The following is a 27549-nucleotide window of genomic DNA, read 5'->3' on the forward strand; positions in this document are numbered from 1 at the left end:
AGTCTGAGGATACCATAAATTTGGAGGGTAGACATGTATTCATACTGAACATAATCACAGAAATATAAAGTTTTCATTTTATTCAAAGTTGGTACAGAATTGCTAACATTTCCATAAAATAATTACTATACTTCAGTTACAGGACAAAATACCACAGAAAGGAATATACTTTGCAAGAAACGCAGTTCATCTGAAGTTTCCAAATACTTTTGAAGGCTAATGCAGCAGCTGGCAAAATAACACACAGTACACAAAAAACAGTGTATTTTACAGAGTCAGTAACAAAAACTGACAGCTCTTTATAGCAGATATGCTTCATTTTTTTCATTTGTTTTAAACAGTAACACTTTTTAAAAACACATTAAACTAAGATCATACATGTCTACAATTTAAAAAATCAAATTGTACACAATAGGTTAGGACAGTCAAGTTAGAATTGTCATGAATGATTAACAATCTTAAATCTACAATTTCAATCGTATTCCTTTTAATATTGAAGTAATCTGGTTATTTATAACAAATTCTACTTTCTGCTAACACCTAAAACATTGTACAATGAGATGGATCTGATCAGTCAAATCTTAAAATTAAATAGCTGTGGACAATGAAGGGTAAATTTAAAATCAGTTTACAATTCAAAAAACTCACCAATAACAAAATCAATGTTTATCAACTTCATTTATAATCACATTTGGTCTACGATGCCTAACAGACTAAAATGATACATGTACACAACACACACCCCCAGTGCTCTGACTGGCCTCTTACAGAAAGTGTGAACAAAGCATAACAGGCAAGACACTGGGAAAAACATTTTTCTACGTAGACATCTTTTAAAAATGCATTAATACTTACATATCAAAATTACTAGATAAAAGCAGCAGTATTCTGCTGACATTTGGCTTAAAAATGGATGAATGAATGAAGCAATTTCACAGGATATTATTATAGAAAAGGAATTGGTTTTCTTCTTGAAGAAGACTACTAACTTTTGCACAGCAACTATTTTTGATATCCATCTTATCAAAAAAGAAAAAAAGGACTGAGAAGCATAACACAGTTCATATGTGATTGCCAACATAGATCTGGACAACAGAAAATGGGATGTCCATGTAAAGAATGGGTAAATCCCTGCTCTATTTCTGAACTCTGCTGGCAATCTATAAACCGAAGTAACATGGAGGGGAAAGCAGGGAACAGACTCCATACCATTATCTGACACTAACGTAATATGTCATTATTAAAAAAAATAAAGCTTTTGCATCTTAACAACCCCACAGAAAAGTCCATGAGCAAAAGACTTGATCTGTTTGCCACTCAAGAGTTAGAGATCTCACAGTGAAATTAGAAAATTCTAATTATACATATTTACACCGATAGGACTACTTTTCACCTAAACTAATTAAAGCATTTCCCATGGAATTATAACTGAAACATGTTTTTGCCAAATGCCTGAAGAAAGCATTCTTTCTTAAAAGTTCTTACAAACTATTTTAAATTTAAAACATTCCAAGGCAGACAATACTTAATACATGGGATTAACAAGTTATAACTGCTTTGCACTATCACATACTGCCAAGCCAAGGATGCTCCTCAAACTTTTTTCCTGCGTTTCTGGTACTCCTCTTCCCCTCATTCCCCCAAGCCTGGGTTTTGCATTCTCGAATAACATATGTACACACCTGGCTAGCTTTGTGCTAGAAGGAGGACTCTCTCCTCAAAATGTTAACTCTTGTAAAACATATCACATTAGTATACACCAGCTACGATCTTAGTTCTAGATGTTTTAGAGTGGACCAAGCATTCCCCTAAAAAGACAAATATACAAAACAGAAAACAGTAAGAATAAAAGTAGCCTCTTCTGCTCTGTTAATTGTATCTTCTGACATATGGGCAAAATTTATGACAAAGATCTATATTCATACTTGATATTGTGGACTCCTCAGAGGTGGTGAGGGGTCGAGTTAAGTGCAATGCCAAGTGGAAGGAAAGCATTCTCCTCTTCTGCAGGCACATTGACAGACCTCATTTCACCAAGTCTTGAAATGGGACAAGTAAAAGAATCCTTTAGGATCCTAGTGCCATTGTGAAAAGCAAAATAGTTCATTTGGCAAATCTGTTTCAGAATTAGTTAAATGCTCAGAATACTTGGATCAAGTCTCCTATTAAAATAAAGCAGCCAAGCATATGGGGACAAAATTCGTACCTTCATTTCTTACATAGAAACCTACACAGAAATTAAAGACAAATAGTGTTTGCCCTATTAAAGTGTGAATTTCTCCTTGTTATGGGGATGAGAGGGGAACATTTCCTAAAGATTTAAGATTTAAAAAAAGGAAAAAAAACTCCACTGACTAAACTTCAAGCAAACATGTCACCTGTTCCACTCACCAACTCCACTCACTACAGCTTCAAGCAAACGTGTCACCTGTTCCACTTACCAAAACCCGAGGCATCTATCCCTGTTTCTTTAGATACAAAGTGTGGGAAGGGGCCTACAGACCCCATTTTAGCTAGTAACCCTAAAACAGAATTGCGGCATTGACATTTGTATTCTCTCCTTCCATCAAATTATTACTCTGAACATTTAGGACCCAAAACTTAGGTATCATACTGTCTCGGGCTTTCAACACCATCTTCGTAACAACTCTGAGACAAACATCTGCTGGGTTTTATGGCTGGCACTTGTGGGATACTGAGAATACTATCAGTCTTGTGCTTTCGAGTGTGGATACGTACATGTGTGAACACAATTTTGTGCTTTCTATGGAATTTAGTTTTTTCTCTGTCATGGAATATAAACTGTTCTCAAATATACCTATCAAACTTATAATGGAAAAACAAAATTAAAATACTTCACAGCATGTAAGTGAAATTTTTATTATGGATATGTAAGAAACAAAAAGACAAATAAATAACATTTAGGCTGCAAAACGAATATAGAGCTACCTGGTTTCACTGACCCTAAATAAAGGCTGCATGTAAAGGATGTAAGTATGATTTAACTTCCTTCACTAGTTATAACAAAAATTAAGAGGACAAAGAATAACAAATTAGAACGGGAAAGGTGCAAACTAGCAGAGTCAATACTGGCAACAAGGCACTAATACAAATATAAATTTCTTAAGCTAGTTTTTAGTATGGAATACCATATATATATTGGTCTTTGTCAATTTGGGATTTCAATAATAGTAATAAGCCTAGTTTCACTTTCCAATTATTACATAAAAAAACTGAGTTATAAACAAATACTCCACTTACAGAAGGGTAAACTACACTGATAACTTTAAAAAATTGTGTGGGCTAGTTTTGTCCAAAAGCAATAAAAAAGTAAACATTCTAACACTCCTTTATCCAGCAGCACTAGAGAACGGAGTAAATTTACCAAGGTAAATTAGGTTGTGGATCTCTACTGCCAACCAATGCTATTGTTAAAAAGCACTATAGTATGTATTTCCCTTATTGCAGAATTCACTGACCATAAGCCAGCTTCAAGAGAGATGCCAGGGCTTCTTTATCACAAGCAAGAATTATGGCACAAAGCAAAACCTTGCTCCTATAACTAGGAAGAATCTGAGACCACTATGTTTTGTCTTGACTTGTTCGGTAGTTGTTTACTTTATTCTAGCATCCCTCTTTTCAAACCAGCTGTGGGTCCAGGTAACCAAATTTAAGAGTGGTTAACATTAAGTTACTAGTTTAAGTCAACGGTGTCCAACCTTTTATTTTCCCTCTGCTACACACTGAAAGAGTAAGACTTGCCTTAGGGCCACACACTAAATACACAAACACTAACAAAAGCTGATTAGCTAAAAAAAGGTCCATGCATATTTTTCATGATATCTGACACCATAGATCAGCAAAAGTCCTCACAAAATCAGCATGGCGGCAGGCTGGACACTCCTGGTTTTAGTCAACAGCCTTGGATTACACATGGTACCCCCCCTAAAAAGTAAAGTGCATGAGATTAGTAATGATGCAGATACAGCAAACCTTATTTCTGAGTAAAAAGACTATATATATGCCAAATGGTTACAACTGTTGGTTATCAGATAAATAGGGTACTTACCCCAAAATAAAAACTAAATCCCACCTTTTATAAAGGAGTTGAGATGAAAACAGAAACACAAATTTCATCAATTCTCACAACATTCCTTTAAAAGTGAATCAGTAGTTTAAAGCCTTATTTCCAGCACTGAGAAGACAGAGGAGTTTAAAGAGTTTAAAAAGTATGTATTTATATGATGAAGTGAGTAAAATGGTGTGGGACTCAGCATGGACAAAGCCTACTAATTACTTTGAATTTCAGTTACCTTCTCTCCCAGGAGCCAAAACGGCTTAACAGCTAAAGTATCCAACAGAGGAAAGAGTCTGATGAAAACATTCCAAATTCAGAAGTGACTTAAAATGGAGGGAAAGGAATTTGAGCCCTGAGGTGAGTCAACCAAGTCTAGGAATCAAGATTACTATTTATGCAATCTAGCTTCATAGATTGTACTAGTACAAAAGTGTTTCTCTATATGCCAACTAGTTCCAAATTTTTACCTTCAATTACTATAGGAACAAGTTTGGCTTCAAACCAAACTCCACTGCCTCTCTGGGCTTTGTCTGACACCATCATTCCAAAGGGACAAGTACGAATTTTCACTGTTGCTCTCTCCATAACTTCTGAAAAAGGAATTTTGAAAATTAAATACTGATGAATAATTAATGCTTCCATTATTAATCAACAAAGTCTGAGAAAATCATGCTCAAGAATTAACAGTTTAAGCTAGAAGAATTTTAGTAACTTTATTAAACACAACTGTATTTAATGAATCATTATTTAGATCAAAGTCCTCAATACAGGGGCAAAACAGCACTTTCGCACACCATGACGAAATGCCTGAAAGTGCACCAAGCTGACTAAAGATCAAAACAGGACTCTGCTAAGTGCGAAACTTAGCAGAGGTGAAGAACTAAAGCAGCAACGTGAAGGAAGACATGAGAAAGCCCAGTCTCTCTGGGTGGTCAATGTGTATACACAAGGAGAAACATATCTGTAAAGTCTGCTCAGCCTGATCATCAACACTGAAAGGACTACCTGGTCAATGAGAATTTAATACTACATTTTTCTACTAAATTATCACTCTCAAAAATCAGTCATTTCTAACCTCAAGGGTGTTAATGGATTTATACTTTATAATACTTAATGTCAAACCAGTGCATAACAAGCTGGATCTTATTCATTGACACCCTAATTTTTAATGGGGAGGGGTTTTAACTAGCTGAGAGCCATGATACTTCAAGTTCTAGAATCCAATTACTATGTTTCCACACCTGTGGATTTTAAGCTAAGCTTGTCTTTTAACAACTTGTTAAAGTCTGTATCATTCAGGTTCATATCAGCATCTCACTTAGTTTTTGATTTCCTGGGAAAATTTTGTCCTGCCAAGTCACTGCAGTCACGTAAGAGAAATAAATGGGCTTGTACACATCTTCTCTCAACCCAAACCTAGAAACTGGGTGTCACCACCCATATGGTTCCTGTCTAGTCATCATACCTCAAATGAAAATGAGAAAGGAGAGTAGAGAATAAGGGAATGAATAAGCCTAACATCACCCAGTGGGAACACTGAAGGACCTAACCTTCTATAACTAACAAGGGCTGGTTTATTTGGTGATGCAGAATGAGAGTAACCCCTAGACTACATTAAAAGATGTCCAAGGAGAAAGGGGAAGATACATGTAACTAGAAGGAAGGAAAAAAGCCTAGACTGCAAATACAGAAACTAAAAGGCTAATTGCCCTGATAAGACTTTAACCCCTTGCTCAGCCTCAGGGGGTGGGGTGGGAGGGTGTAGACAAGTGGGTGACAACCCTCCCAACTCAGATCTTCAAAGGTGAACAATGATGGGTCCCTGCGAATTTCTTGGGTATCATCCCCAAGAGCTCCGGCTACATGACCCTGGCCAGCCTCTCTGTGCAAAAAGACAATGGATCCTTTGAGTCAACTGAAAAGGAAGCCCTGGGAGATGGGATCTATTGAAAATAGGCCAAAGGACACAGCACTTCTCTAATCTAAGGAAAAAGGGATAACCTCCCAAGGGAAAAGAAGAGATTGGCTCAAATATTGACTCTCTTGGGGTGGGCAGGACAGAACACTCATAAATGACCTTCAGAAATCAAAGGTGACACAAAGAGCCAATAATCATTCTGCATACCAATGTAATAAGCCCTTCTTATCAGATCTTCAGACTAAAAGTGCCTGAGAAAACAACTGGGATACCATTAGACAATATTTTCCTCTACCTTTGAAGACCAGTGTCCTTACCTCATTGACTTTTAGCTACCACTTTAGTCAATATCACTCTTGGTCAACTCTGAACCTTAGCTTGAGCTAATATATATACATGTTAATGTATGAAGAGCAATGTCATCATTTTTAGTCAATGTAAAGTAGGAACAGTCTGCTAGCTTAAGAAAGTCCATATATCTATCATTCCAGGAACAATCATTCTAATGAAATACAGACTGAAGTTTGGCCCCTGAAATGAAGTTGCAATCAGCAATTCACATACTTACTCAAGCACATTATCTATTACTGGGAAGCAATAAGGACAAGCTTCAGGGACTTCAGTCTAAATAAAGTGATGTTTATACTGGCAATAATAAACAATCCTAATGAATATGCTAATAGTCATTCCATATTTACAGACATTAGTACTCTAAACTTGACCTACTGCTATATACACACAAATAGACACAAGATGATAGATTTTATGTATCTTACTAAGACAACAGAGAAGTGGGGTGACCCTAATACTCCAAACTATTAGGACTCAATGTTAAATAAAGGAGGGGTCCTCATAAACACCTCTTATTCATTTGCGCAGTATACAGAAGAAATAGGAAGGCTGCCCAGCCAGTATGTCAATTCTCACAGCTGAATTAACACACCAATGTGTTCAGGATCAAAGAAAATTTTAATTCCTACAATTAATGTCAATTTGAAAAAAAAATCAAGATCCTATTGTGTTCTCAAATACTAAAAAGATTCTCTCAAAGGGAAAATAGTTCCTTTGAGAAAATAGGACAAAACATGGACAGACCATTTGTTTGGGCATTTCTGGACAAACCATTAATCCAGATTTGGAGACCTGGTTACTGTTCCTCCCAAATAGACTTTGTAACATTGTACATGTCACAGCCTCAACCTCCTTACAAGAAAAGGATAGTCTCGATTTGGCCCCACGTTATAACCTCAAGAATGAAATTCAGAAAAAACTTCTACAAGGCACTCTAAGCTCTTCAGAAATACATGCTATTCACATGAGTAAATTCCTCATCTATAGACTCAGTCCATCAGGAAGCCTCCTGAAGATGGGAAGAAAGACATTATGCTACCTAATAATTTCTAAAATCAACTTTGGACAAGTGAGCCCACCATAATGAAATTAGTTTATAGATTACAAAAAATTTAAAGTCATCAGGACTGAGTATTGATTCAAAATCTACAAAATGTCTATAAAATTAATCTTCCCTAAATACAAGCTTAGTAAAATCATGCAATTTAAAAAGTATCAGAGACTAAAAGTCAAAAAAAGAAAGTAGATACATACACAATTTGCTTCCTTCATCTTTTATGGAGGACAAAGGACAATGCTGAGCACACAGGGACGCAGAACTACACAATCTGCAGAGTTTTTCTCTAACGTCTTTTGTACCCTTGTGCTCACAATGAAGAAACCACCTGTAACTGGGTCCCAAGCCATGTCATGACACAGGGCCCTATAATTACACAGTCCTGTTGTCCTCTCCAAGAGACACACAAATAACCCGGAAGTTCTTGTTCTTGGCACCTCTCAAACATGCTATCCATCCTACAGAAAAACTATATTCACAATCTTCCCATAGCAAAGTGCGCACTGAGTTCTGATACTGATGGCCAATTTGTACTAAAACATCTTCCTGCTCAAAAAAGTACAGACTGTGTACAGATGGCAAGTCCTAATAACATCAGAATTTAATTTTCCCTCTAAAAACTCAACCTCAAAATCATGATCTAATCAAGCAGAGCAACCTGGCGCACAAAGACCGTGTCAATTTTTCTCTAGGTTTCTGGGCGTATCTTCCAGCTGGATCCACTTGGGAAAGTATTTGGCTAATTTCACCAAATAACAAGAACAAAGCTAGAAAATTAGTGGATATGACTTGTTTACCATAAGTTAATCAAACACTGCTTAGAGGCTGGTAATTCCCAAACGATATGAACAATGTGATTGACTAATATGGGTACCACCAGCAAGATCATTCATCTCCCTGTGATCACTTAACAGTACAATCACAATGTCACTTCACAAACTTGGTGGCCATTTGAATGTGGTTGACTTAAACTTCAAAGTAGGAAAAATAAAAGGAACTGGAACAAAGTTTTTTTCCCCAACATTCCATATACTGTTGGTATAAAAATACCTACAGGAAACATTCTTTCTTTTGGCAACCAGAATCCACAGGCTCATGCTAACAAAATGAACCCAGCAAACTAACTTGTCTTGAAATGAGTATCACATACACACATTAGTTAAGATTTTCGGTATGCAATTCACTGTTCAATGTATAAGAATTCAGGTGTGTGTGTGTGTGTGTTTTAATGGTAGTAGGAATTACAGAGACAAGAGGAAAAAAACTTAGAAATGAGTGAATCTACTACTTTATGATAAGCTCTGCCAAGACTTGGCAGTACGGACAGTATACCTTAATTCATGATATCTTAACATATATTCTGCTCTAAGTGCTCTATGAGAATAACTGGTCTCTCCTTACTTTGGTATGCAAAATTTTAAACCACATTTGCACAATTCAGTCTGTTAAGTTTGCTTCATTTAAGTTGAAGGTACTTTACTTTCATCCATAGATGATTTTTTGCTAAGTAACTTTTGGCTAAAACCTACAGCGTAAACAATGCCTGAGAGATGCAACAGTTACATAACTTTTTTCCAAAGACCAGCATTTTTTTAAGTTAGTGTCTCACCATATCCTTAAGTTCATAAGGAGAAATAGACAAACATGAAAATTCCAAGTGAACACACAGCAAAAAGTCCAATATTTAGTATTAGTTTAACTTGTGGAGTCTCTTCCAACATTTGTAAACAAACGGCCTCCTCTTCCATCAGGTCTCTGAGACTCCTCTTGCTGAGGCTCTTACTTTTAAAGCCACAAAACCAGTCAATGAACTTCCAGTACCGGCCCACATCCTCTGTTTCCTTTTTTCTCTCTTTCTCACCCATGAGAGCAGCTTGCCCGTTGGAGTAAGCATCTACTGGTGTTTCTGCCTCTGAATGGCCTAAGGAAGGCACCAGGTTACCCTCTTCTCTGCAGGTCACCAACAGATTAACATCTTCAGGTTGTAGGCCCTTAATGCTATCTTCAGATTTCCCATTAGGAATGACATGGTTGATGGCCTCACTGTTCTCACTGCATCTCAGAATACTCTTCTCTTGCATTTTGTATGGTTCATCTTTTGGGGAACAGCTCTCCTTCACCACCAGGCTCTTCTTAGACCAAAAGGTGGTGGTACGAATCTGTTCCTTTGTGGGAGGTGGTGTGAGAAGGCTAACAATTACAGTAATGAGTCCTGTGACCCAAAACAATGCTGTGGCCACATACATATAATGTATATCTTTGATGAAGCCTGGCCTGTTATCAGGTTGGTCACACTCTGGGGCACGGTAGGCAAAAGCCAGTATCAAACGGACTGCTCCAAGAACAAAGCCAGCCATTCCACCATAGAAAGCCCCTTGTTCATTGCAGCGCTTCCAGAAAATTGCCAGAAGGAACAGGGCTGCTACTGGGGGTGTCAGGTAATCTGCTACCTCCTGAATGTAAAGGTACATCTGGCCACCTTGCATCTCCACGATGATTGGCACCCAAGCTATGCTGATCACCACCATAAAAGCCACAAATATCCTCCCCACAATCATTAGCTCCCGGGAGCTTGCACTCTTGCGGATGAGTTTGTACACATCAAGGGTGAATATGGTACTGGCACTGTTAAAGATAGAGTCCAAGTCACTCATCAGAGCTGCAATCATCACTGCCATCATTAAGCCCCGAAGACCCACAGGAACCAGCTTCATCACCAGGCGCGGGTATGCAATATTGGAGCACCCAGCTCTGCTTCCACACACTTGCATGCAGTGCTCTGGGTTGATGCAAGCTATGTCATCAGCAAACAGTATCCTGGAAATCATTCCTGGGACAACTATGATAAACATCGGCAGAAGTTTCAAGAAGCCAGCCATAAGAGTAGAACCTTTGGCATGAGCAATGTTTTTGGCTGCTAGGACCCTCTGCACGATGACTTGGTCAGCACACCAGTACCATACTGAGGCCGGAGTCTGCCCAAGAATGAATCCAGGCCAAGGAACATCTTCATCTGTTGGATTCCGCAGCATTTTCAGGGCTTCTTTCTTAGGGTAGACATTACAAGAATTTGTGTTGGAAAGGTTGTATGTCAGCAAGATGGAAGTGACATTGGGTGAGGCCAACATATACCTTCGTTTAACTTCCTCAAACCCGCCAATCTCCATCATGCTAATAATCATGAGCGTAAGTGCCCCAACGATCATGAGCAGAGCCTGCAGAGTGTCTGTGTAGATCACTGCAACAAGGCCTCCGGTGACAGTCAGCAAAGCAGTCATGCCAATGAGCAGGATGACTGACACATAAAGATTCCAACCCAAAGACTCCTGGATAAACAGGGCACCTGAATACAGATCCACTGAAAGCTTGGTGAAGATATAGAGAATCAGAGACAAGGCGGCAAAATAGACCTGAATCCTATGGCCACCAAATCGCTTGGACAAGTATTCAGGCATGGTGTATACCCCTGAACGGATGTAAATTGGGATGAATACCCATCCCAGAAGTTGCAAAAGCAGTAAGGCATTGAATTCCCATGCGCCCACTGCAAATCCACTTGCAGCTCCAGATCCTGCCAGCCCAATGAAGTGCTCACTCCCAATATTGCTTACAAACAGAGAGGCACCAATTGCTACCCAGGTCATAGAGCGCCCCGCCAGGAAGTATCCGCTCACAGTGCTTCTATTAGATTTCCACATGGCAAAAAAACCAATGCACATGACCAGGATAAAATACAGGGCCACTATGGCAATGTCTGCTGTCTCCAGTACAGCCCTCATTCTGGTAACTTGTGAATAAAAGCGTCCAATGACAGAAGTGTCCGACTTTTTATTTACTTTTTAGCAACCCCGCCAAGTCTGTAAACCATACGTGAACTGGACTACACAGAGTAACACAGCAGGTCAAAGTCTTTGTCCTTTGGTTTGCTGTCTTGATGGTGGTGGTTGTGATAAACTTTGAAGGAGACAGTTTAAATTTTCCGCTTCTTAATTGGGATTGAGAACTTAGCTCGTACTCTTAATCCACTCTCCACAAGACCATCAGCATTTACTCAGGTGCTGGAGGAGAAATTCTGAGTTGCAGCTAAGTCTAGTGAAGCCTACTGTACCAACCCTGCAAGGCAGCAAAGACAAAAGACAAAGATTGAATTAGAGGAGGGTCTCACCACGCGATGAGGAAACTTTCTAGCAAACAGTCTAGCAAATGCAGCGCAACAAGACATTCTTTATAAAAAGAAACAAAAAACTTTTACAGTACACTTCGGTTCCACAACAAAGAGCAATCTATACTATTGTATGTAGCTGGTACTTTAAGTCAGTGAGAACATTTATCATTTTGAACTAAGGACAAAAATTTATGAACCTAATGGCAGTAGCCTAACTGTAGCAACTGGCTACCATGACATTACCCTTTCTTATCTCACTATGCTTGTCTCAGATTGGAGCAGGCTGTTAAGATCTTAAAGCACCCTAAAAGGCAGAAAACACTGTACATGATAAAAGCATAAAAATGAATCTTTGGATACTAAGAATCCCAACAGAGTTTGGGACTAACTCTTTTGGCCATTTATAGTCCTGGATGAACAGGCAGGTGGTGTTTTACTAGGTATTAACATCTACCCTCAGACACCACATATGGCTCAGTCTGTGGAAATCTATTGTTATAAACCTCTACTAAACTCCTTCTGTAAACATCTACAGCTACCATATAGTAATTAGAACCTGTGAGATGCATTCTGCAAAACAAACTAGAAACATATAACTTACAGCTCTATTAAAAAGCTTCACTCTTGGTGCTACTAAAAAAACCCAAAAAACAAAAAACTTTTTAAAAGGTAATCTCCTTCCCTTCCTTTTTATCAGGTAGTATTTCTAAGAACCTCCAAGAGGATAAAGGCACTGACTCAAAGTTTGATTTCATGGAGTATTTTTTCCTCTTTTTTGTTGAAAGATATAGGCAGGGGGGAGGAGAAGTTTTCTGGAAAACTGAAAAATAATATTATGTCTTCCACACCAAAAAGAAGACAATTGTTGACCATTAGCTTAAAAAAAAAAAAAAAAAAAAAACTTCAGTAAACCAATCAGATATTTTTCAGTCCTGGATAATCACTCTGCAAAACAAACATTTACTTAAATTTATTAATCTGATGGTTCTTCTCTTAGAAAAAAAGGACAAATTCTAAATCTCAGACATTAATTGAAACTGCAGCTAACAGATCAGTATGAAAAACATTTTTATTCAACCTAATCCCTTCCACATGGTAACTTCTCTAAGCAATGTCTCCTTTTGCAATTAGGCAACCTCAGAGAGTAAAATGTCTTTTCCATGCTTAAAAAAAGCAGTTGCTTTCTGATAAATCTAGGCATTTTCCTTTTAAAATCAGCAGTAAACTTAAGTTCTATATGATACTAAACCCACCTCTTTTCTAAACTGTTCAAAATAGATTGCAGTACTAAAAATTTTTAAAGCATTTTTCTCATTGGCAAGAAAAGAAGCTGGACATAATGCCTAAATACTAACGCCCTCCCAAATGAGGTTATTAGGTCTTAACTTATAAAGCTGCCTGGTTAGAAATGACCTAACCTCCTCTTTATGCCTTTTTAAAGCATAAAGCACTACATAAGTATGCTAAATAAACTAACTAGTATCTTTCCTCTTTCATTTTTTCCTAAAAAACATCAAGGAGTGGCATAAATAAAATTGTTAAGACAAAAGCAAAAAACACAGAAAGAGTTGAAATTTCTATCACTTTATATGCCAAACCCTTAAGTTGGTCTTATTTCTATGACCACCGTCCCCACTCCCAAAACTTAATTTGGATTTTTTGTTTGGTTTTTGAGATAAGATCTTGCCCAGTCTGGAGTGCAGTGCCATCATCACAGCTCACTGCAACCTCAAACTCCTGGGCTTAAGCCATTTTCCTGCCTCAGCCTCCCAAGTAGCTGGGACCACAGGTATGTGCCACCAGGCCCGGCTAATTTTTGTATTTTTTATAGAGACGAGGTCTCACTCTTGTTCAGGCTGGTCTGGAACTCCTGGCCTCAAGCAATCCTACCTCAGCCTCCCCAGGGATTATAGGTTTGGCCACAGTAGCTCACCAAAAAAGCTTAAGTTTTTAAAAAAAAAAAAAAATACCTTGACATTATTTATAAGGAATCACCTAAATTATTAATGAAATCTTATCAGATTGACTATTAAGCATTAATTATTTAAAAGGGTGCCTTGAGATGTTTCAGAATAAGAGAAGCTCAATTACAATGAAATTGCTTCTGGCAGTTCAGAAGCCCTGCCTTCCACAGAGCTCTCCCCGCCACCTGACATCCAAGCCACACTCACAACTACCGTTTCAGTTTCCACAGAGAAGCCTCCTGGCTCACCCATCAGAAGGCGTCACTCTTCTCAACAGCATAGCTTACCAGGTTGCCCAAAGAAAGGAGAGAAACACCCGAGGTGTTTTGTTTTCGTTTAGTGGGAAGCAGAGTGGGTTTTACGTCACAGTGGCTGCTGCAGCAGCTTATTTTTTCAGCGTACAAAGTGCTCAGAAATACAACAAGCGCTTCCTTCCTCAATCCCTAGGAAACACTACTCTTATCATCAATTACATTGCTTCTCATTGTCAAATACATTTACAAAGCAGGTATCCAAGCCACATTCTGCTCCCTGTTGAATGTTCAAACTGGTTGCAATTCCCATGGGACACCTAACCCCTAGTTTCTCAACAAGAGCAGGTAAACGAGAAAAGATGTTCTGCCCACAGGAGATGCAGTACAGAGCAGCCAGACAGGAGCTCAAGGCTGAGTTCTCAACTACTCACTGGGTATTATACCAGTCTGTGGGTAGGTTTTTAGATTTTTCCAACTTAAACAAAATATATCCAGAGACCAGCACCTAGTAAAAAGTAAAAAAGGAAAAACAAAATAAAGCCAAAAATAGATCAGTTTAGTTTGTAGAAAGATACAAAAATACTATAATACAATGCAGCTGAATTTCAAAATTGTCACAGCCTTGAATTTCAGCCTCTCTGGAAATAAATTATACATTCCTTATAAATGGTTCCAAATAAAACAAACAATATAAGCAGTATACATTTTTTTTGTTTTAAAGATGTATAAGCATTCCCAACAAACCAGAGTTCCTTTATGTTTAGGAAGAATACACATTAAAAAAAATCTTTTCTTCAGCTAACATGAAGCTTTTTAACTTATATTTTTAAATTTATGCATGCTTTTTTTATGGTTCAAGGTTCAAGTTAACATCAAGTGAGAAATGTGGGACAAGTAATAAAATAGGTATAGTTACGAAGTTATGTCTGTTGGTTCCTTGGTAGAGCGTTTTTTAAAAAAGAAAACGTATTTCTATAATAAGAGTAATACTTGTACAATTCATATGGAAATGGTCACCTGGGTCAAATGGTCACCGGATTTAGACAAACCTCACATACAGAGGATGCTTTGAAACAGAGCAGATCTCCAACCCCCATAAAAGATGACATCCTTTCAGAAAGTAATGCTTTACCAATAGCTTTGCATAGAATTAGAACGCAATTTTGGTATTATTTCATGTATTTAGAGAAACTAAATTACAAAATGAAGAATTACAATAGAGAAGTATACATAAATATTTGATCAACTAGAAAGAGGAAAGAAGAACAAAATTTAAACCAGCTAATTAAACTCCTTCAGGTAACAGAAAACTTATTAACCAAGATATTATTAGTTATAATGAACAAATCTCTCTTCTACTATCTAGTGCAACCATATAATTTATCTTCCAAACCATGAAATTACTCTGAACAATCTGTAAAAGCCAGGACATACGTATTACCAAAAAAAAAAAAAAAAGAAAGAAAGAAATAGCAGGGAACAATGAAAATGATCCTTGTTACCTAGCCAGGTCTCCAAGTCATAATAAATTCAGTAATACCTATAGGCTAATAAAAAAAAGCAGAATACAGTAACCCTATAAGTGACCACACCTCTTTAGCTATAGAGTCAATTTACAAACACACATTCTATGGGACACTGGAACAGGCCCAGCACAGCAGTCTGTCAATGATGGGCTTGAGGAGTCCTACTCATATTCTAATTCAAATAAAAAATATTCACTTTACCAGTTAGTAATTTAACCTGCCTGAATTATAATATTAGGCTGTTGGTAAGTGTGTTAACCTATCCAACACAAGAAACAACATAGTCATATTTAAAACTTGTCTTCTCCCCACCCTAACTGCCCTCCCCCCTCAATATCACCAGATTTCAGGAGTCTTGGGAAGGGGGATGCAGGCAGCACAGTACAGCAGGAAGCACCTGAGCTCTCAAGGGCTGGATTTTATGCTCTACCCTTTCACTTCTTAACTTCAAGATCTCAGGCAAACTTATCTCCAGGAGCCTCAACTGTCTTGTCTGTAATATGAAACCACCTCTCCTAATGGTTTAGAGTAAGGAATAAGTAACAGAAAAGGCTCCTGTTGCCTGTACAACACGAAGGTGGTTCAGTAAATGTCAGTTCACTCTCCACTGCCAGAATGTACCAGAAGTGATGTTACTAGCTCCTTCCAAATGAAACTGCCAACTTTGTGCCAGGCACATGAGGATCTTGACAAAAGTTATTTATGTGTAAAAAATTAGATAAAGTGGGCTCGGTACCTGTAGCACGGTGGTTACAGCACCAGCCACATATACCAAGGGTGGAGGGTTCAAACCCAGCCCAGGCCAGCTAAATAGTAGCTAAACAACTGCAACAAAAAAATAACCAGTGGCAGCGCCTGTGGCTCAAAGGAGTAGGGTGCTGGCCTCATATGCCAGAGGTGGCGGGTTCAAATCCAGCCCAAAAATTGCAAAAAAAATTTTTACTGACCAAAAATTGCAAAAAAAATAATAATAATAATAATAACCAGGCATTGTGTCAGGCCCCTGTAGTCCCAGCTACTTGGGAGGCTGAGGCAAGAGAATTGCTTAAGCCCAAGAGTTTGAGGTTTTTGTGAGCTGTGGCCACAGCAGCACTCTACCGAAGGGCAACACAGTGAGACTCTGTTTCAAAAAAAATTAGATAAAATAATTATGATGTATGATATGCAGTTCTTTAACAAATATTTTAAAGAGACTACCAACCATCTCATCAACTATTAGCTCCCAGTTACATCACTTCATTCAAATAAAATATGAAAAAAATAAAGCTTACAGAGAATTCTTATAGAATTTGCATACATGGTTTTCACTTTTGTCATCTTTCTTCAAGGTCTCGCAAAGCAAATTTTAGCAGAGGAATAAATTAATAGTGCTTGGTGCAGAGAACGTTACGTACTCACCCAAGACCAGGTCCTCAACCCTTATTTAATTTAAAAATGTGGAACACAGACATTGTAGTGGTTTATCAGTGACACTTAAAAGCAAAATGAGTTTTTCTAATACAACTGACATAAATTCCAGACAATTTTAAATTACAAGTATAGCTGAAAACAACACTACAGGTTAAGTACCCCAGCACCAAAACTCTGAAGTCTGAAATGCTCCAAGATCCAAAACTTTCTGAGTGCTGACAAGGCACTCAAATGAAATGCTCACTGGGACATTTCAGAGTTTTGCATTTGGGATACTTGATACCATATGAAACTGTGATGAGAAACTGTGAAGTCAAACAGACTTCAAACCAGGCTTCAAACCAACTCCGAGGATTCCTGGTTCTTCATACACCATCACAGGGTAAAAGGGAGGCAGAGCAGGCAGGTATTTTAACACTCTGTCAACTAGAACGACTCTATTTTTCATTTTTATCAGTTTCTCCTCTGTGTGTGCTGGGGGAGGAAGGAATGTTTCCCATGTAAGTGAACCATTTCTTCAAATAAAATCCTACCTACCTAGAAATAAACAATCCGTTTATTATTTCATGTAGAATTTTTTTTTTAAGACATCTCAGAGAAATAAGACCTTTTGGGTATGAGAACAACTAAGAAACTATCACTGGTTTTAACTTTCATGGGAATTATACTAGCCTAAGTACAAGGAGCAAACTCAAACACCTTTTTGAGAGAAATAAAAATATGAAATAAAGCAGCAATGCCTATGATACTGTATCACGTAACCTCAATGACTATAAACGTTTGTGTAACTCCTAGTGGAAGATTTCAAGAGGCAGAGCACTGTGTGCTTATAAAAGACTGTTATCAAAGATAAGCTGAGTTATAAAAAATAAAACCTGATACTGACTCAACCTTAGCTACATACAACATCTGGAGTTTTACGTACGTCACTTTAATGTTCGCAAAAATCATGAGATGAGTTTAATTATGACCATTTCACAGATGAGAAAACTGAAGCCAGGGAGGTAGGGTAACTTGCCTCACACCTATGTGTCTAAACAGCTTCTGCCCTTAATCACTATAGCTTCTTTACTGACAAGGAAAAACATTAATAATATTAAATGACACAAGATCATTCAAAAATCATGCACATTTAAACACTGTGTTTAAATATTTGTACTACAGAGAAAATGCCCCAAATGGATATAGGACAAATGTTAACAGAAGACTACAAACAGCCCGTAAGATAAAGTACAGTTTAAGAATTTATGCATGATCCTATGTGAATGGATATGGATATGTATATGGAGGAATGAAGAGATTAAAAGCAAAAAGCAGTTCCAGACATAGGCTTCTTAGGTTAAGTAAGTAAACTCCAAGCAGGAAAACCTTGATGAGGCAACTGTAAGACCAGAGTTCATCAAGGTTTTCACCATCCATGTCCAAAGCCTTCATTCTCTTTCAGAGTTAATCAGTCCTTCTGCCAGGGAAAAAGAAAATTAAGTCTCAAGATCTATTCCAGGGGTCCTCAAAACAGGGGGCCAGTTCACTGTCCCTCAGACCCTTGGAGGACTAGACTGCGGGCCCCGGGACGAGTTGGCTGCTAAGCAGGACAGGCAGCAGCAGCAAAAACACCCGGCAGGCCAGATAAATGTCCTAGGCAGGCTGCATGTGGCCCGCAGGCCATAGTTTGAGGACGTCTGGTCTATTCTATACTTGACCCAGTTACCACGCTGTATCAATCTAAGCCAATCTTCACCTGCTAACTCCCACTACTTTAACAGACTGGGTTAAAAGGACTGGTGATGTGATCCACAGGTGCAGGGGTTCTCCCTAGACAATATCTAGGGAATACTGCTGTCATTGAAGTGTTTATGACAGCCTATCCTTCTGTTCAGAGTATGAAATGTGGCTTGGCCCCTAAAACCTGTTCTCCTCTCAAGCTTTCTGAGAATGGCAGTATCATCCTTGCTACCGCTCAGGCCAAAATCACCTGTGACTGCTAATTCACTTTCTTCTTCAACCCTCTGTCACCAATCCCAAGCAAAGCCTACTGGCTATCTTTTCATTACATCCAGAATTGGACCACACTTACCAGTCTGGTTCAAATGACTACCCATCTCGTCCACATAACTTGGCCTCCTGTCTCCATGCTTTTGCCCATGGGCTGCTAGAGGGCATTAGCACAGTAAGCAGTCACTTCCTTACCCATAAACCTCCAGGGCTGCCTCTTCCCTACGCAGGTAGCACTACACACCCAACTCGCCCTAAGACTTGCCCACTTCTCCCTTTTTATGTCTTTGTTCACTAGTGACTTCCCTGACCATCGCAATCCCTGTTCTCACTTTTTTTCTCTAGTACTCCATACCTTCAAATATACTATTAAGATAAGCTTCTGTTTCCTCATTAACAGGACATAAACTCCATGAGGGTAAAGGTTCACTGGTGAGGTCTCAGGGTCTAGAACACCATCTTGCACACCTAAGATGTCAAATGTTTGTTAAATAAACAAATCAAATATGAACTAATTACCTCATCATCAAAACTATTTTCCATATCCTACATAACTATCAATAGTGCGTTTTTAAAGCAAGTAACAAACAGATTTAAAAAGCCAAGTAAGAGGGCAAAAAGCCTCCCCCATCAGCAATCTCAAACCGCTCTGAGGGCGTGTGGATGGTAAAGGCAAATCAGAGTAGGTCAAAATGCCCTTTGTTCAGATAAAAATCTCAGTGGGCCAAGACAGTAAACACTATACCTGGGGCCACCATCCTCCATCCCTCCCCTGTACTAGCTCCATTTTGGAATAAGTTCCAGGTTTTACTGCTCCAATTGTTGGCATCTTCTTCCTAGTGTCCAAACCTTCCTCATGCATGTGTTTGGTGACTGTGTCCACATGATCAAAGGGTGAGGTCACTGTGGGCAAGTGGCACTTCCCTTCAGCTCATTCCATACACACAAGCACCCTGCTGATATCAACCCATGAAGCACTGCTTCCTTTCCCACCTCTCCGTTACACTGGACGTCAGTGTTCCCACAAAACTGAAAAAGCTGCTTTAATAACCAGCACTTACCAAACAATAAACTCCATGCCACACGTTTAAACTCATCTAATCCTCACAAAACCCCCAAGAGGCCAGGCATAACCCAAAGACACTAGAGAGGATCACTAAAGAGTTCAACAACACTGTCTCTGGAGTAGGCATGAGGAATGCATCCTTTTATAACACCTTTCAGGAAGACATACTCAAAAAACTAGAAATAAACACGAGTCCAGCTAACTGATGCAAAAGGAATGATATGATGAGAAAAACAACACTAGTAACCTCTAGTGCTAAAACCCTCTGGTCAAGGGCTGATGTAGGGTTTTAACATGAGTGGATGAGAGTGACAACATCTGCTCACTCTAAAGCTGTGGTTGTCAACCTTCCTAATGCCGCGGCCCTTTAATATAGTTTCTATGGGTCGCAACCCGCAGGTTGAGAACCGTTGATCAAGGCTAACCTGACTCTTGACATAATGTTACACCCAGGATGCCTTAAATATTCTTGCAAAATAAAACAAAACCTTAATCAGATTTCCACCTGTAAGTCTACAGAAAATACCTAGAGTAGAACTTATAAAAGAGCAGAAGTAATCAGCCACAGAATAAGAGACTTAGAGACCATTAAGTGAACATAACCTGGGGACCTTGTTTGGAGTCAGTCAAACAAGGCAACTATAAAGAAATATTTAAGACAATTCAGGGACTCTGAACATGGACACTGAATGTTAAGGAATTGTAGTTAGGTGTGATAAAGGCACTGCAGTTGTTTTTAAGAAGTCCTTACCATTTAGACACATACTAAATATTTATAGGTGAAATGATATAACTGTGTTGGCTTTAAAGTACTCCAGCAATAACCAGATCGGAATCACCAACAGGTGCTAGTATAAGTGGAAGACTGAGGAACACAATATTCAGTCTCAAGCTTGTTATTACATAGATTACTTACTACAGAGAAAGGCACACTTAAAATGAAGCAATCTGATGGATGTCACCTAAACCAAAAAGATTGTTTAACATCCCCGACAATGGATAGAACTATCATGGCTCCTGATACATAGATCACTATGGAAGTTTTGAGACAAACTGTGTTATGGTCCACTATTTCACTTGCAAGAAATATAGTCAGCAGCACCCTTTCTGATTCAGCTGTGCAAGTTACAACTTGCTCAGTTTATTGGTGTTGCTAGGAGGACTTCATTTGTTTCCCTCCACGCAAATTTTGCATTTCTTGATTTTTACCCATGGATGATACATTGACATCCTTAGGGACTATTCCTGCAAAGGATGTTTAAACTATCTCTAATCATGAGAAAGCAACTATTGACAAATCCAAAGTGAGGGTTCTGCAGAACAGTAGGCTTGGACTCTTCTAAGTGCCACTGTCATTAATCACAAATGCCTTAGTATTGTTCAAGGAGCCTAAACAACTAAATGCAGGATCCTTGACTGAATACTGCAGAAAATTAAAAATTATTACTGGAATAACAGTGCAAACTGCAATATAATTTGAAAATTTTATAACAGTATCATATCAACATCAATTTTGAATATAATGGCTATGATGTGGTTAGAAAAAAGGCCCTTATTCCAAGAATGTCTAGATGTCCACAACCCTCAAAGGGTACAAATCTTTAAAAGATAAAATATAGCAGAATCTAACTAGTGACCCAGGTGAAGCGCATACCAGTGTTAAATGAATTGTTCTTATTGACAGTTTTAAAGCTTATAATGAAGTTAAGAAAATACAGCATGGTCTAGCAATGAACAAGGAAGGGGGTGAAGAAAGACTGTAATATTAACTAATAGTAGAAGCTGAGTGATGAGTACAATGTGGAGATTCACTGATCTACTGTATTTACTTTTAGGTGTACCTGAGTCTGTCTTAATTCTCACTTCGAAAGTAAGAGAAAAACATGCACCTCAAGGCAACATCATCAAGATACATTACTAAATAAAACCCTCTGGAAAAAAATTATTAAACAATTGTTATGCACTAGCAATTCTTCCAGGAACGTCTTAAAGACCATCAAAAAAACAAGCCCACTGGACCGAACGAATGCTAAGACAACTACTCTAAGACCTCTCACTCCTTACAGCTCTTCCGGAAACCCCAATTAAACAGCCTGAACTTGTTTGCTCACTTTGTGCTTCTGCCATGTCTGAGCATCCTAACTGAAATGCAACTGGCCACATTTTATTCCCTTATCCAGCTTTGGTTTTCTTCATTTCACTTACTTTGTCTCCCTTACTAAATGTAAGCGCTATAGAGTTGATTCCGCAAACAAGTGGTAATAGTGGCACCGAGTAGGTGCTCAAAACAGATTTGCATTATTTCCTTCAATCTAAAGGGATTTTACCTACTATGACTACAGTGAACATGCTTATAGATGCAGTGAGTGATAGCATAACTTCTGGTTTGAGATTGCCTGTGGGATACTGAGCTTGGCTGTTCAACCCTAACCATCTTTCTACTCCAATTCTCCTTTATAAAATGGAAATACCTAACTTTAAGGTGGTTGAAGATTCAAGAAAAAATGTATGTTTTAAGTACATATACATGTATATAACCCCTCCTTTTTTAAATCAACCACTAGGGTTAGGTATTACTACCAGTCATCTAACCTCCCTCAAACGCTAATGACCACCAGGTTTGGAGAGCTGAAACATCTAACCATATCAACTTGTGTTTCTTCTGTTCTCATCCTACTTGGTTCCAATTTTATGTTCCTAGAAAAAAAAAAAGTTTCTCAAAGAACAGATAAAAATTACTGCTCCTCCTTTTCCCATGTGACCAAGGCAGAAACTGTACATACAAGCACCTGCTTGTAGACCAGATTCTAATTCTCCCAGGAGGCCACATCATAAATAGAAGACCTTGAAACTGGGGTATTTAGATACTTTTAGTTGAAAAATGTAAAAACATTCTCATTTTCCCCATAGTTTCTAGATAATAAGATTTTCAAGAAAAATAGAACCACAAATAGTACAACTATAATGATATTTGGAAGAAATGGTGGAAATTATACCCTGAATTAAGACTTAAGAATAGAAATGAAACAAAGGTATAGTATTCTAGATTATGAATATAGCGGATTTTCCCCTTGTATTTCAAAGACAGAACAAGTAGTTGGGTATAAAAATCCGGAGAAGTAGGTTCAGAACAGTTTTCCTTGGATAACACAAGATAGATCTTAAAATTGAGAGTTTCCAATGATTTCATCCTAATCAAATATTTAACAAAGAAAATTTTTTTTCACTTAATATTCTTACACACACAGGCCAAATTTACAAAAATTTCTGGTCTTCACTTAGTCCACACACATGAATGACAATAAAGCTACCAGGTCTCCCAAGTGGAGGCTGTCCCTTGTAGAAACCTGGTGTCATAATTATGTTTCAAGACAGTACACCCACATCACTGCCTCTGCATAGGTCAGCTGACAAGAAAGGAGGCAAGCAGTATAACCACCAAAAATTGACAATTAGAATAACCTATGGTTAGGCTATCCGCCTAACTCAAGAGGGTCAAGCAATTAAAAAAAATTGCCTGCCAAAAAGTCTACCCTCAAATCTAGCTTTTCAGTCACCAACAGAAACTCACTTAATGCTGCATCAAAACCACTAGCTGGATATTTTATGTTCACAATTCACACATAAGGCATCTGAACACAAACTGAAAACAGGCTGACATCTAGGACTGTAATGGACTCGGCACAAGGGTTCCCACAGGAGCATCCTTCCAGCAGACACAGCATTTCTGACCACTGTGAGAATCTTCTTACCCTGGACTATATCCATGGCCACCTGGCTGTTACAGCTGCACTTGGGTTTCTTTGCCTGCAGAAACTACTTAACAACCAGGCTAGTATTATGGAAAACCTTGCAAAAACTGAAGTCTAAATAAAGACACAAGCAGGAATTATTGATTCTGAGGCAGACACAGGTAACTGCCAGTTTGTAATGACTGAGGGGTCTAATCAAGGTTTTATTTATTTATGCTTTAACTTGCGATTTCATCTTTAAGCTCTCATCTACACCTGTATCTACAAGCTCTACTGAGGTATTCTCAGAGTTGAGTAGACATTTCCTTAACTGGGCCACTGGAATCACCCGCAGTAAAACTGGGGCCAGGCTCAGTGGCACAAGCCTATAATCCCAGCACTCTAGAGGCCAAGGCAGAAGCCTCACTTTAACCCGGGAGTTTGAGGTTGCTGTGAGGTATGAGGCCATCACTGCACTCTAGCCCAAGCAAGATCCTACCTCAAGAGAAAAAAAAAAGAGAGAGAGGAGGAAAAGGGAAACAAACTGAGGCAACTGCAATGGCCTATGGCTCAGTGAGTGGGGTGCTGGCCCCATATATGGAGGGTAGTGCATTCAAGCCCAGCCCCAGCCAAACTGCAATTAAAAAAAAGAAAACCTGATCAGGGTTTGTTTTTTCTCCACACTTGGATGTTATACATATGTCTGGAAAGAAAACAAAGAAGTGAAAAGACAAAAAAACTAAGCTTCTATTCTACAGAACATGAAGACTGGCCAAAAATAAAAATACATTATTACCCCCTTGTTCCATACTCTATACTAGGACAGCACTTCAATTTTTTCCCTAACACTGACTTTCAGGGATCATGAGTAATATAAACTATTGTGAATATCACAGACATACCAAGCCAAAAATGTCATTTTCTAGACCAGGCGTTCTCAAACTACGGCCCGCAGGCCACATGCAGCCCACCTAGGACATTTATCCGGCCCGCCAGGTGTTTTTGCCACCACTATCTGTCCTGCTTAGCAGCTGACTCGTCCCCGGGCCCGCAGTCCGGCCACCCTACGGTCTGAGGGACAGTGAACTGGCCCCTGTTCTAGACAAAGCACCCTTCACAAGGAAGTTGCATTGCAAACTACTACAAGGTTAATAAATATGAGTACAAATCTAAATGTACTAATGCACGCTTAAAATTAGCAATCACTCAGACATTTCAAGACAAAGTAGAATATCAATTTACATTGTTCAGTCACACATAAGTCACATGCAACTCTCTGAAGTTTATGTGTACATTTTAGCCTAAATGGATATGTGTTAATCCAACAATTCAAAACTAAGACTGATATTATTAAGAACTAAACATGCTCGCCATTTATACTCAGTAACTACTACTCCTATGTTAAACTGATGACCAATTAATAACATGGGCTTTGTCAACACTGATACTGCAAGAAGCTTTAAAAAACATGTTAGCACCATTTATCTAGATACCTAAATATCTAATCTAATACAATCATCTAAATAACTAAATTTAAAAATTAAATTACAAAATGAGAGTCAAATCTAACCCAGAGATACTTAAGTACTATAGCCAAGTGTAATACATTTTGTATTAGCTGCCACTATCTTTGAAAGCCAAATTTCCTTTAAAACTTGAATTTCTGGCTGAGTAGAAGATGATAGAAAACTGTTGGCAAAACCAGCCCTGCAACCCACCCCCATGGCAACAGTAGACAGGAACCAAGTAGTAAGCACAAATACCACTAACTCAAATATTTATTGAGCAAGAACTGTATTTCAAGTTTGACTCAGTCTAGAATTTTGATGAAATAATCTTACGTGTAAAATTTAGGTTTTGGAGTCTCTTCATAAACTGGGATAATGGAAAACTAGTCAATGAAGTTAAGCAACTTGCCAGAGAATCACAAAGATATTTCAATGACATTGAATACCTGCTACCTTCAAGGTCATGTAGCCAAAAGGCCCACCTTACATGTGAGGAACAAAGGGTCCAAAAAGGTTAACATCCCTAGGAAGTAGGTGCTAGAGTTCAAAATCAGATCTGCCTCTAAAGCCCCCAGTCTCCCAGTACCATTCTGTTTATTCTAACATAACACAACTATTATCTTCCATTCAAGGTCTTACAAGGTTCTTCTCATGTAGAAAACAACAACAAAAAATCAGAGCATGTACAGAAGCCTGCATTCCCAAAGCCATCACATCCAGCCAAAAAACCATACATACATACCTTAAATTTTTAACATACATACATTATTCACTTGCCAACTTTAATATGAAGTCAAAGTACTTGAAGAACATTGATGATTTAGAGTTCCTTGATGACTATAGTTCCTTATCCACAACTGTACCATCTACAATGTCCATTTCAGTTTAATTAAAATGGAAAGCCAGATCCTGGTAATGCAGTCTACATACAGAATTCTCCTGGATATTATCCTCCCTCCCTCACTTTTAGTTACTCCAGTCATATCTAAAACACTACAGCCACTGTTTTAGTGACTCACCTTTTATGAAGTCCTCTCAAAGAATCCAACTTGGTTCGGGGGGAGTGGGTGGGGTGGGGTACTGGCACTCAGTTCACATAACATTTAAATTAAAAAAAAAAAAAGATCACATGTCGTAAAATAGAGTTGGAAATGAACACAACTTCTGGCAAGCATACAACTCACCCAGGCCACGCACAGTGCACTAACTTGAAATCAACCTGCTAGAGCACATGCTGTATCCTATCAAAGAACAGTTTCAGAAAGATCAGAGTAGCGATCCCCTCAAGGTAGCTAAGTAGGCACCTAACCATATGTGCAGAGCATAGCAGAAGACAGAAATCAAATAGGCTTGACCCTCAAGAATTGGTAATCTAGCAAAGAATGTAAGATACATTCACCAATTAACCACAATACAATGTAAAAAGTGGTTCAGGTGGTGAGAGACTGAGACAGAAAAACAATGCAACCAAAGGAAAGACTATAGTCTATACATACAGTGGGGCAGGTCCTAGATGTTAAATGTACCAAATGAGTTAGAAAGAATGAACTTGAAGAACTTGAGGCAGGTATTCATGGAAATGATGGAATAATATGGAAAGGGAGGGCATCCCAAACACAAAAGCAGTGTGACACAGGAACCAAAGAAAATAAAATGGCATGGGATTTACAGAGATCTGCTGCGGCTCTATTTTCTCAGTATATGAAATGGAGAATGGAAGGAGATGAGGTTAAAAAAAACAAGCTTGCGTGGCAGCACCTGTGGCTCAGTGAGTAGGGCACTGGCCCCAGATACCAAAGGTGGCAGGTTCAAACCCGTCCCCAGCCAAACTGCAACAAAAAAATAGCCGGGTGTTGTGGCAGGCACCTGTAGTCCCAGCTACTCAGGAGGCTGAGGCAAGAGAATCATCTAAGCCCAAGAGTTGGAGGTTGCTGTGAGCTGTAATGCCACAGCACTCTACCGAGAGTGACAAAGACTCTGTCTCTTTAAAAAAAAAAAAAAAAAAAAAGCTTGAGTAGTATCAGAGGCAGCCTTGGCCCCCTGACCTCTGCTGAGTGCCTTCAAGAAAGACCTGTGATTTCGATACAGTGTTGATAGAATCAACTAGGATGGGAATCAGAAATCTATCACCATACAATGCTTTCTATTATTCCCTTGTTAAAAATGCATCTCCTTAGTTCTTTTAAAGTTATCTCAACGTCACACATTTTTGCAACTCAACAAGCATTAACTACTCCCTCCTCAGGAGTACATCATAAGAAACCAACTAAGAAACTTCAAGAGTTCAAGAAAGAAACAAACAGTACAACTAGGGCAAGGAACAGACTATATGTAACTGAGACTGCAGGAAAAGAAAGAATTGAACACATTCAGTCCAAAATGCCAGAGAAGCAATAAACAGAAACAAGTTATGCGATCAGAAGTAGGTAGTCAGGCTCAGCGCCTATAGCTCAACCGGCTAAGGCGCCAGCCACGTACACCTAAGGTGGCGGGTTCGAATCCCCAGCCCGGACCCGCCAAACAACAATG

At 38.7% G+C, this 27549-nt stretch overlaps 2 protein-coding genes across 4 annotated transcripts in view; both read right to left on the reverse strand.

Annotated features, from left to right (window-relative positions):
* The window catches only part of MRPS6 (mitochondrial ribosomal protein S6), a 60370-nt gene that overhangs the window by 26333 nt on the left and 6488 nt on the right, over positions 1-27549 (reverse strand). The window lies entirely within an intron of this gene.
* SLC5A3 (solute carrier family 5 member 3) lies at positions 8899-11497 on the reverse strand. The gene has a single exon (XM_003797052.3). The coding sequence runs from the start codon at positions 11181-11183 to the stop codon at positions 9027-9029; it is 2157 nt and encodes a 718-aa protein (XP_003797100.1). The 5' UTR covers positions 11184-11497; the 3' UTR covers positions 8899-9026.

This window comes from Otolemur garnettii, unplaced genomic scaffold (assembly GCF_000181295.1).
Source record: "Otolemur garnettii isolate 467f Iridium unplaced genomic scaffold, OtoGar3 scaffold00111, whole genome shotgun sequence".
Classification (NCBI taxonomy): Eukaryota; Metazoa; Chordata; class Mammalia; order Primates; family Galagidae; genus Otolemur; species Otolemur garnettii.